This window comes from Lissotriton vulgaris, chromosome 10 (genome assembly GCF_964263255.1).
Source record: "Lissotriton vulgaris chromosome 10, aLisVul1.2, whole genome shotgun sequence".
In the NCBI taxonomy this organism is placed as follows: Eukaryota; Metazoa; Chordata; class Amphibia; order Caudata; family Salamandridae; genus Lissotriton; species Lissotriton vulgaris.
The window spans coordinates 345,270,063-345,282,932 of NC_141698.1; the positions used below are offsets into that span (position 1 = coordinate 345,270,063).

At 41.8% G+C, this 12,870-nt stretch overlaps 1 protein-coding gene across 2 annotated transcripts in view; it reads left to right on the forward strand.

The window, feature by feature from the left end:
* Window positions 1-12,870, forward strand: part of KLHL18 (kelch like family member 18) — a 246,589-nt gene that overhangs the window by 229,260 nt on the left and 4,459 nt on the right. For both annotated transcript variants that reach the window (XM_086941123.1, XM_086941122.1), the window contains exon 9: window positions 11,396-11,507. In XM_086941123.1, coding sequence (XP_086797249.1) covers window positions 11,396-11,507 — 112 coding nt within the window. The remainder of the gene's footprint in view (window positions 1-11,395; window positions 11,508-12,870) is intronic.

Below are 12,870 nucleotides of genomic sequence, written 5' to 3' on the forward strand. Positions count from 1 at the left end.
CTCTTCAGAGTAGTGCCTACGCCAATTCCTTTCATTCTTCCGACACAGCTGCTTCTGTGTCCTTAGTGTATTCGAGAACCAAGGGGCAGATGGAGTTGATCTGTTTCGAGAGCTTTGTTTTGACTGGACCAGACGAGTGGCAGCAGATGCAACCCATTCATTATATTGGGTAGTAGCAAGATTAGAATCAAGTGATAAAATCGGGCTAGTTTTAATCAGGTCTGATTGTAAGCTATTGCTGTCAATATTTTTCCAGTCCAGGAAGGTCTGACGGTTATTATCATTCTCCATAGTTATTCCTGAGTGATGGCTGGTTAAAGTGGCCGTTATAACAAAGTGATCTGACCATATAATGGGGAAAATTGCAGAAACCCGAAGGTTGTCTAAATTGGAAAAAATACCATCCAGGATATGGCCACCTTCATGAGTTGGGGCTTTCACTAGTTGGGAAAGCCCGAATGTGGTTAGGCATGCCTGGAGGGCAACTGTGTCACTGTCTTCAGTTTTATCGAAGTGAAAATTGAAGTCGCCTAGTATGGTTAATGATCCATCCAAGGCAGATACTTCAAGAATGTGACTGATGTCAGCAATGAAAGCCGACCTTTGTCCTGGTGGACGGTAAAGAAGGATACCTTTAAAATTAATGGAGGGAGTGAGTTTGATAGAGAATTGAAGAGCCTCACAAGACAGAAGCGGTATCTCGTCAGTTCTGACCATATATGTGTCCCGTGCAATTATGGCTATACCTCCCCCTCTCTGACGTTGTCTATCCAATCTATGGATTGAGAACCCATGGGGGACAGCAATAACCAAGTCCGGTTCCGAAGCATTGTCCAACCAGGTCTCAGTTAAAAACAAAATGTCTAATTGTTTTTCCTCAATGAGCTCAGCTATCTCATGTCGATGTTTACCCAGTGAGCGGACATTAATGAGAGCCATAAGATAGTCACTAAGAGTCTTATTGGATTTCCGGTGAGGGAGGGTATGATAAGTTGCAATTACAGCATCACAGTTTGAGCATTGGTGAGCATTTCCCACCAATGAATGCGGGTCAAATGTGGAACATAGGGGATCCTGTGGCGGTCGGTAGCTCCTAAGTTGGCAGGAGGTGTATGTTCTATAAGATGATAGTGGAAGAGAGCCAGGGGGCGTGGCCCTGGGCCCGGATCCGGCGCGGACGGGCGCAGACGGGCTTGCCTTAGGCGCGCCTTCGGCGCGCCCCGTCGGCGCGCCCGCTGCGCCCGCCCGCTGCGCGGACGGGACGACCCCTGACCTAAATACATCCCAATAGGTGGGAGGAGGGTGGGAGGGGCTGCGATCTCGAACGCGAGCCTTCCCCGGCCCAAGATGGCGGCTCCAGTTACTGGGGGAAGTGACCAGCGCCTAGCAACAGCGGCGCTGCTTCACCCACGAAGAGTATCCTAGCGATGTAAATCTCGCTAAGGTAGGGGCTATAGTTAAAATCGCCACCTGTTAAAATATATACAACTGTTAAAATTTAATTTTGGTCAATAACCCCAATGCTTAATTCAGCGCTGGCGAGTCAAAGTAGAGCGCAAGGAAGCGCAAGATACCCCCGGCTTTCCGCCTCAAGGGTGAGTTTAGCAAATGTCCTCACAGCTGGTAGAAACGCCCTTAAGTACCTGGGAGGGCGGGAGGGGCTACGATCTCGAACGCGAGCCTTCCCCGGCCCAAGATGGCGGCTCCAGTTACTGGGGGAAGTGACCAGCGCCTAGCAACAGCGGCGCTGCGTCACCCACGAAGAGTATCCTAGCGATGTAAATCTCGGAAGCAAAGCAGCCTTCTACGAGACAATCCTACGGATTTAAGTGGAAACGTTTTTACCTTTGGTGTCAGAGTAAGGGTCTGGACCCTATTCATGGTCAAGAAAAGGTGGTCTTGCCTTATCTTCTTTACCTTGCTGAATCTGGTTTGCAGTTTAATTCCATCAAAGTCCATCTTGCTGCAATAACTGCTTATAGAAAATCGCCAACACAGATATCTTTCTTTCGAATGCCTGTGGTGAAGGATTTTCTGGAGGGGTTAAGAAAAGTCTATCCTCCAATCAGGTCTCCGTCTCCACCTTGGGAGCTTAATGTGGTTTTGACTAAATTAATGGGTCCCCCATTTGAGCCGATACATAAAGCGTCTTTGCAACACCTGTCTTGGAAAGTAGCGTTCCTGGTGGCCATCACTTCTGCTCGTAGGGTGAGCGAAATCCAGGCTTTGTGTTGCAATGAACCGTACACAGTTTTTCATGGAAACAGAGTGGTGCTCAGGACTCATCCTGCTTTCCTACCTAAGGTGGTGTCGGATTTTCATATTAACCTATCCATAACATTGCCTACTTTCTTTCCGAACCCTTCAAGTCCGGCAGAACGGACTTTACATTCATTAGATCTAAAAAGGGTTTTGAAATTTTACTTAGATAAAACGAAGTCCTTGAGACAGACGGACCGTCTGTTTGTGAACTATGGTCCTACGAATACTGGTTTGGCAGCATCCAAGAGATCCATTTCTAGGTGGATAGTGTCTTGTATCTTACTGGCTTATCAGCTAGCCCACAAGTCTTTATCAGGTAGACCTAGGGCTCATTCTACGAGGGGAAAAGCTTCTACCACAGCTCTCCTTAGGAATGTGGCCATTACTGTTTGGATTCTGATGCTCAGACTGATGCACAAGTGGGACAAGCATCACTCAGAAATTTGTTTGCTAATGCTAGTTAAACACTGTGATTTTAAAGTATGACTATGCTTTTATCTGTTCTCCCGCTTCTGTGGGTATGAGCTTGCTACTCTATTCAGTGCTTATGACTATTAATGAGTATCCCCTGGAAGAGAAGGATTAGTTACTTACCTGTAATCCTAGTTCTCTTCCAGGGGTATACTCATTAAAGTCATAAGCTCCCTCCCGCCTCCCCGGGCGAGCAGTAGCATTATGGTTTAAAGTTTCAATATGTTTAAGTGCAGATTCCTGCTAAAGTTTACTGTACCGTACAAAAGAACTGACCTAACTGTCACCTGTGGGGCATGATGGGAGCAGAGTTCTCCTGGAGGCCTTAAAGGCAAAGTGTGCAGATTCTCTGGGGCCTTAAAGTCAGGGTGCCAGTCTGATTTTCTGTACACAGACATTTTTTCATATGCAGCCCTTTTAGGCTAATAACTGTTTACTACAGGTTCTTTGATGAAAATAAAAGGTTTTTCATGGCTATGAAATGCATTTTAGGCTCAGGCCTGTTTATTGCATTTATATACAGCATATTTTCATGCTTCAGAACGTGTAAGGTTTTGGTTTGATTAGCCTATGTGTTAAGGTTAGGCTGCATATTATGGTTATTATACATGTATATGTGTATAATTACTTAGTACTTTGTACTTTTGGGTATATTTACACATATATATGTATATTGTTTATGTGTTCCGGGTCCCCGCTCATGGGCGGAGATAATTCAGTGCTTATGACTTTAATGAGTATACCCCTGGTAGAGAACTAGGATTACAGGTAAGTAACTAATCCATACTTGCCTAAAACACGTTTACATAGCCACTTCCCACCAAGTTAGGTCTGCCATGTGACTGAAATGTTAAACATTTTAATTACTCTTACAATCATTGCATTAGCTTAGATCTGCTAATCTGTGCACATTTAAGGTGTGTTGTTTCTTTAAAGTCCTCCACTCCCCATCTTCTGGTGGTATAGGCTGTTTGGTTTTTGCTAAATCAGTTTGCCCTTATCTGACTGAGGAAGTGCCTGCGAGGCAGCGAAAGCATATCCATATATTTGTAATGCCAGTATGTTATTTGTGTTGAGCCCAGTGATTCATTTATGTAACAAAAAAAACAAGAACACTGGTAAAGAGTTTTTCTTAGCAGTCGCCACTGGCGACTGTGAATACCTATGTTGCTGAGTAACACATCTATCTTGCTACACAGCTTCTGCAGCTCTTAGTTCAGGTATACGAACAGCCTTGACTAACTGGCTAGTTCTGTAGACTAATATTTTAGAATCTCTTCTAGTGCTTGGAAACATAGTTAAATATGTGGTCCACCAATGCTTCATTTGTGGAAGAATAAGTGCCGAGCCCTACGTTTTGTTCAGCAGCACGGGGCCTGTACTGTGGAATGTCGTGGTTACTGATTACTAGGACTGTGTAGTATTGATTCCATCACAAACCGTTTTAATCCACTACCAGACACTTTGCCCCTTTATCTCATTCTTTCAGGTTGTTTTTCCGTTTTACTCTTCCTCCTCCTTCCCACGTTTGTGTTTTTCTCCCTCACAATCAATCAAAGTGTTTTGAATGAAAATAAGTGCTGATCCTCAGAAATGAGTGCCAGTGGACCGCACTTGCAACGACCGGCTCAAATTCAACACTGTTGTTCATAAGTTTGGATTCTCGGCTAAGAAATGTTTGTTGACATGTTGTTTTTTACGTGAAACAGACTACAGCATCTCATCCTTCTTGCAGTAACTTTTGTTAGACTTTATTCCTTTTAATTCTATTGTCATAACCTATTTCTAAATTCTACTCCAGAGAAAAGAGAATATTTTAATATCATTTCTGCAAGAATCACCACATTGAGGATTACAGTTAAGAGGAGATATGTATCCTTAGTAATATGCTCATCATCTCAAGTCTTCATTAACAAAACAAATTTGGCAATGAGCTGTTATGAAAAGAGCTTCTTTGCACTAGGGCCAGATTATTTGCACCCTGGATTACTAGACAGATATCTTTTGTTTGTTGGCCTTGATTTGAGTACCATTGTCGCTTTCAGATAGGGCGTTATGCCCATAAAAGCACTATGAAGAAACATACACTTCTGTTGTTGCCGCTCCCGCCTGCCGAAACGCCACGCCACAAAGCAATCAACACAACCAACGTCTGATTAGCGCCGCCCACTTGGAGCCTCAGGACGCGGATAGACAGCTGCGCCGCGCTTTGATCTTTTGGACTTGGCGGACCCCTGGGAAGTATCGGGTCTCGCCGGAGTGAGCCTGGAGTAAAAGAATCGCTGCACCGCAGGAAAAAAGTCGCGGAAGCCGCCAGAAAAGGCTCCTGTTAGAAGAGGTGGTCACAACACCTTAAACTACACCCCAAAACGCGTGTGTTCAGGCCTGAGAAATTGGGAGCAGGAGAAGGTGGACAGACAGCCCCGGAGCAAGAAAGGAGGTGAAGGCTTTGAAGTAAAGTGACTAAGTGCACTTCAGAAGATAATTACAATGCCTGTGGCCTTACTCTTGGAGTGCCCACCCTGCAGAGGCAAGGAAGCAAGGGGGAGGCCCTTAGGACAATCCAAGCAACAAAGTACAGAGCTGAAGGTAAACTGGCGGGCATGGCGGGATAAAGGCACAACAGAGGTAAGTGAATAAACGACTGCAGTACCCTAATGCCCCCCGCCCCCCCCCCCCCCCCCCCCCAAGTACCCAGTTATTGTTCAAAATTGACTGACTAGGGGGCCAGTTAAGGAGGGGCCAAAGCAAGGAAGTGTACCAATTTCAGAACACACAGCCAAACTTGGAGTTTATAAAAGCGTAAAAAAAGAAACATATTTGCTACACCTACGGGACGAGAGCTATGGCGCCAAAAAGGAAGCAAAAAACTTGCAAGGAGCCTACGGAGGAAAGCCCAGGGAGGAGATAAGTTTCCGGGGAGATTAGGACCCTGTAAGATAGCCAGGCTAGTCCCAGAGCAAGGGCCAAAGCAGTACCTCAAAAGAGAAAAATAAAAAAAGCCATTAAAGAGACCTTGCTAGAAAATAATGGAAGTATATCAATCTCTAAATCCGTAAAGGACTTTGTAGGTAAACACTATAAAAGATCAGATCTATCTGCGAGGGCCATGGAAGCAGAAGCAGTGCAACGGAATGGCACAGTAGAACTCTCTGAAGAATTACTGGAGGCATCATTCCTGATAAACCAATCCCTTCTAAGTCAAAACGAATTAACAACAGCGCCGCAACTGTCTTCATCCCCCAAACTATTTTTGTTGCAAATGCAGGAACTAGAGTCCTCCGGTCAAATGGAGACTAGTAGTCAAGGGCCGAGAACTGATTGGGGGGAGGCATCAAATACATCGGCTCCACGGTCAAAAGCAAGTAGAAATCAAATACAGCAGGAAACATCAAGAATTGAAAGATCAGATGATCCTGAGAGAAAGTCTATAAGATCTAGACATTTCCGCTACTGCTTCTTCTTCAATGATGGATTTATTGCTGAAGCTTCAAAAAACCCTGCAGGGGATACTAAAAGTCACAATTTTAAACAATGGGGTTTTGAAAACGCAAAAGACATATTTAAAAAAGATTGAGGAGGAGCTGCAAGGAATTAGAGGCCGAATGCCACATATGATGAGACCAGTAGTAGACCCACAGCATATAGAACAGGAAGGGAGTATAAAAATGGTATAAACCCCACATAATGTATATATATCCAAATGCCCGATGTTGTTAAAAAGAAGAGGAGAACACTCTAGATACAGCTCCAGGAACTATAGGGGTCAACCTAGAAGAGAGACACGCAGAAAGAGGAAAACTAAAGTAGAAACAAGGGAGAGAATGAGGGAAGAGGTTAATTTAAAAAGTCCTGCATTAAAATTTCTATCTGCTAAGACCCCTAGAGCTGAGGGTAAGTGGGAGGGTCCCAACAATCAAGCAAAGAAATAGATTAGTAAGGGACCAAGTAAAGAGCAATTAAAAGCAAACCCCTTATTTAACCCCTTCAGTGCTCATGACGAGCCTAGGCTCGTCATGCAGCACGGTGCTCGTGTGCTCATGACGAGCCTAGAGTTGTGGAACGCTCACATGCGGGGCTAATTTCCCCACTGTGCTGAGCGTTCCATTGCGCGGGTGGGTTCATGACGAGCCCAGGCTCGTCATGAGCACCGTGCTGCATGACGAGCCTGGGCTCGTCATGAGCACAGCGGTGCCTTGCGCGGCCCCCCTCCCCCCCGCACCGCGGGGAAATTAGCCCCGCAGTGAAGGGGTTAAACCAAATAATGCGGGACACAACATATATTTTCAGAAGAATCAAAACTAAGAAAAAGCTGCCCGCAACGAGGTAAAATAGAAGTAAAAAGTAAATTGGGGAATGTTATGTGGAAGAATACCGGGCAGTCAGGTATAGAAGCCCCTAAGACGGGGACAGAGGCAGAAAGTAATAAATGGTTGTTCCAACCCTTGAATAGGTCCCAAATCCTATTTTCATTTTCAAAATGTACAAGTTTGAGGTGAATAAGAACAAAAGATCTGTGACAAGTGGGCTTTATAGAAAATATAAATGGAAAGGAAATCACAAGAGTTCTAGTCTACTCAGAAATTGGCAATTTGGAAAGTGGAGAGTGAGATAAAGGAGGAAGGTATACGGCTGATCCCAGAGAGAGAATTGGAGAGAATTGTCCAATTATGTAGTAACTTTCTAAAATGTCATGCAGGTCTTGGGAAGAGACAGGTGAGGCTACTGGAGGAAAATGAAGAGGGGGAGGCACTTTGAATATAGCAGTGAATAACTCAGTAATTGATAACTCTTGGGGTAACTGGAGCCAAAGAAGTAGTCCCGCAAGCCCCTCCCATTGGTATAAGGAATATACGGATGAAGATGGAGGGTTAAGCGAGGTGGAATAGGATGAAGGGGTGTCGCATAGCCTTAATTTCTTATCCTGGAACATAAACGGTCTTGGAGATATAATAAAACAGGAATGTATAAAAAAGCTAGCAAAGAATGGAAATTATTTGTGTGCAAGAAACCTGGTTATGCGACAAAACCCCAATATTTGATGGTTTCATCCAGCTCCACCGACCGGCCAAGAAAAAAAGGTTCAGACGTTCGGCAGGGGGGTTTATGACCCTACTGTCTACAAAAGTAGCAAAGAATGTGATTTAGTTAAAAGTAAAATGTAAATGTAAATGGCTTTTGGTGTGCAGACTATCTTTGCCAATTTTAGATAAAAAATATGAAAATGTAATCATCTTAAATGTGGATTTGCAATGGGAGAACACCAAGGAGTATGGAATTGAGTTGGAGCATTTTAAAGATGATATAGATTCTCTATGTGAAAAGTATGGTTCGGATATATTTTTTATTATTGGGGACTTTAATCATAAGTTGAACCCACAGAAGTTAGACCTCTGGCACAGTGATATATTGGATGCATATGAAATAAAACAAGCAACCTTTCCAGTCTGTGAACCCTTAAGACGGGATAAAGCGCTGGGAAATTATCTAGGGACGTAGGGTTTATTCTGCCTGAATGGCAGATTAGAATCGGATTGCCCAGCAAAGAAAACATTTAAAATAGGCACACAAAATTGCCCAATAGATTATGTCTTTGTTTGCCTGGAACCTCCCTCTTATAAGAGAATTTAAGATACTCAGGATAGAAGGTAGTGACCATAATCCCCTGCAGTTGGAGATTCAAGAGGGAAGCCAGAAACCCCGAGATAAAGGAATCGCACAACAAGTTGAATATCCTAAAAGAGTGACTACTAGGCCAACGGAAGAGTACATAGAAAAACTAGGAAAACTTCAACAGAAGGTAACCTTGGGAGATATAGGGGGTCAGACTTTGGAATGGTACGAGGGAAAAATAGATCAGGTGGTGCAATGTCTTCAATTCGAATTAAAAAAAGATAAAATAAACCGCCATATAACTCCAGTAAGACGACCTAAATGGTTCTCTGTAGATTGTCTGTAGAAAAAAAGAGAGATAAGGAAAATATCAAGGAGCATTAGCAAAAAACATGATCTGAAGAGACAAAGTCATCTTAAAAAATTGATAAGAGAATATAAAAAGTTATTTGCAAATGCAAAAAAACCTACAAAGACAAATGCTGGGAAAAGTTACTGGAATCTTACTGGAATCTATGGAATCGAAGAATATAAGACAGTTCTGGAAGCTGGTAAAAGCAGCAGCAGTCCACCCTATAGGGCCAATGAACTGTGTGGTAGATGAGGCAGCATGGGATAAGTATCTGAAGGAATTGTATGGTCCTCGGAAAGAAGTAGAAGAAGAAGAGACTGAGCCCTGGCAAGGCCTAATGGAAGAATTAAAACCAGACTTCACAGAATTACATGTAAAAAATACAATAGTTAAATTAAAGTTAACACGAGCAGCAGGACCAGACAATCTCCCTGCAATAATAATAAAGTCACAGTTGAAGTGGTGGGCGAATTTTTTATCCCAGGTGTGCCTGGTAATCTTAGATATAGGGAAAATACCTAAGAATTGAAAGGGGGCTGTAATTAGGCCAATCTAAAAGAAAAGGTAACATGAACACACCACAAAATTATATATTAATCAATTTGTTAGACATGGGGGGGAAAAGTTTTTTCAAAAATAATTCTGAATAGACTAAAGGACTGGGCGTGGGAGTTCGCAATTGTACCAGTCGAACAGGTGGGCTTTAAAGAAGGCCACTCCACGGTCCATCACTGCTTTGCTTTATGGGCAGTGGCACGTAAGTCAATAGATCACAATGGTAAGCTGTGCTGCTGTTTTGTTGACTTCCGAGCAGCGTTCGATTCAGTTGACCGGAACTGCCTCTGGGAAACGCTAGTAAATAAAAATATTCCCGGAGGGTTGTTGGCTATAATCAAAGAGCTATATAGCAGTAACTGGGCACAAGTAATTAGAGACACAGAAGGGTCACTGACACCAAAAATAGCAATCGAGAATGGCCTTAGGCAGGGCTGTGTGCTGGCCCCTCTGCTTGTTGCTATATTTTTGGCTGGTCTACCGGCAACCCTAGAGGTTCAAAGAAGTACAAGCCAGAGAATGGACAGAAAGAAAATTTCCTGCCTGCTGTATGTTGACTATCTGGTGATTTTGGACCAGACTGAAATTGGCCTCCAAAGAAAGCTAAATGTTTTTAGAGAATACTGAGACGGAATTTTTTTTAACTGTAAATATGGAAAAAACTAAAATGTTATGCTTCGGAAAAAAAGATATTAGATTTAATTGATCATTAGGAGACTTGAAACTGGAAACGGTGAATGAATACCGTTACCTTGGGGTATGGTTAGACAGGACCTTAAAGTGGCACACTCACTTAGAAGCTCAGAAAGCTAAAGCCTTCACATCGATCTGTGGACTGAAAAAATGTAATCGAGATTATGGAGATCTATCCCACAGACCGCTGTTAAAGGCTTTTAGTGCTATGATTCCCCCACAAGTACTCTATGGAGCAGAAGTCCTTTATCTAAGTGGCAAATGAGATTGGGATTTAGAGGAAGGGAAGTGCTTGAAAATATTGCTGACATTACCACACTCGTCGGTGATCCAAGCAATAAGAATCGAGATAGGTACAATTGCCTGGAGCATACAGTCACAAATGATTTTAATTAGATTTTGGAAACGTTGGATGTAGAGACAGGCCAGAAGGTATCACAATGGTGCAGGAAAGAGATCCTATCAAGCAGTCTAAAATGGGCCAAATGGATAAGCAAGAAAATACTACTGGCCTGTGAGTACATAAAGTTGGTGAAAATCTGCCAAGAATCCCTGCAGGTAGAGTTCTCTAAGAGTGATCTTAGAAAACATGGACAAGAAGTTTCAAGAAGGGCAGATATGAAATATCTGGCTAAGAAAAAATCTGTGCAATTTTGAGGGATTCATGGCTAAATGAAAATTGGTTCCCCTATTTGGATATCTTACCAAACCACTGGTAAAGACAAGAGATTTTAAGATTGAAAATGGGTATAAATCCCTGTGTACACTGAGCACTAAAGGTGATATATTGCACATCTTGTTAGATTGTGTAACATTACTAGAGCAGCGTAAACTACACATCCGCTCAATATTCTTAAAATATGACATAAGGCTACTTTCTTAGGCGGCAGATGTACTTCTAGAAATGCCTAACCTTGACATAGCGATTGCACTGGGGAAATATATGAAAGTAATTAAAAGTTTTCTTAGAGAGAATTAGCCGTTATATTCAGAGATTTTAAATTGTCTAAATTTTTGTACAAGGTTAGTATAAAATTTAAAAAAAGATGAATTACATAGTATTTTAAAGAATGTTTTAAATTGTATACAATCTGTGCAGCTGTGTAGCCCTGTGCAGAAAATCTAGAATTGTCACTACATTTTTTAAAGTTTACCAACTTTGTAACGTTGAGAATGTATAAATTGTGATGTTTTATCTTGTTTTAATTATAATTAGTTTTACAACTGTTTAAAGACCAAGGTCTAAATAAACATTGCTTTGACTGACTGACACTGTAAAGAAAACCGTGGGAGCCGAATGTGTGAATGGTAATTCTGAGAAAGCGGTGATCCCTTCCTGCTTGAGTTTGTGAAGTTCTTATCTTAATGTACCATAGCTGCAAAAGTACAGACCTGTCTGGACAAAAAGTTAATTTTAATTTATAATATTTTACAATGTTTTTTGGCCAGGTGGACAGTTGTTACACCAATGAGTTCCAATCGCAGTGCATCTGGAATTGCAGTGTTTGAAGGAAGGATCTACGTGTCTGGAGGGCATGATGGACTACAGATCTTTAACACTGTACGTGTGAAGGTTTTTTTCTGTTTAATGACATAAGGAATGTATTTTGAAGGACCACTGTTCTGATTGAAAGTTCCTCTATGTTAGAACTGCATCGTCTCTTTAGTATTGTCTCATTATGTTCAAGTTTGTTTCACAACGCCTTGTTTAATGGAGTGAATGCAGTTAGGGCTTTTTTTATAATGTTCTTCTGTGGTTCCTTCTTCGTATGTTACATTTCTTACATTATCTTTTTTCCAGGTGAGTATAAGTAATGCTAGTTGACTACAAATTCTAAAATTAAGCATATTTGGTGTGGAAGATATTCAATAGTAATTGTCCCCGATAAAAGCTGAAACGCACTATAATTGATAATATTATATTTTAATAGCTGTAATATAATTGATAAATTAATTCTAATTAACCTATTAAAATGGTTATTGCTACCTATCACCACAAAGAAAACTGCTTGATAATGTGCACCTGGCTGGTGTCCAAATTAGGTTATAACATTACTCCAAATCTCTGGTGCTCCTAGTGTCTAGTCTGCTTCCTTATTTAACAAGTTGGTGCTTCTGAGAGTTGTCCCATCTAACAGTTACAGTAAATTAGCACACCATTTGTAAAAGTAAATCTGAGGACTGGAAAGTTGCCTCCTGGTGTTATGTAGTCGCCCAACAACCCTGTATCTTCGATTGCTAGAGTTCAGTTCATCACAGTTTTTTAAAGGAATCTATTATGGACCATGTTTTGTGTTTGTGGTTATATGTTTGGTGGAACAAACGCTCAAAAATCTTCATGACCATTTATCATATTAATTAAAACTAGTTTGTGATTTGAAATGATGCTTACTGATAGTTTTGCACTTTCAGAACACTACAAATAAGTCCTAATTTTACCAGTTTAATTTCTGTTCATTCTATTGCCTCTGATAAGCCGATTTAATCAGTTGGTGTTCAGAGTTGACAGGTGGATTCGACAAAGAATTCTAGAGCATAGTACATAATCTCTTGAGCTATTTTACAGACTTGATGTTCTTAAAATAATCTGATATATGTTTGAAATGAGGTTACTAATTGCCTGGGATTTGAGCCCTAGTCACGCAGCAACCACAATCCTAGTTTGGGATGAGGCACCAGCAACCCCCAAGTTAACCTGTGCTCATCCCCATGGTAGCTTGGCACCGAGCAGTCCGGCTTAAGCATTTGTGCAAGACTTCGAACAGTAAGACAGTGAAACCACCATACAAAAAGGATCCCATACCAGGTTAGAAAAATAGAGGTTAATTCAATAAATAAACCAAGATCAAAACGGCAATACTCCAATTGGTAGAACTGGAGCTATTTCATTTTAAAATTTTAGGTCAAAATGGCACCAATAAACA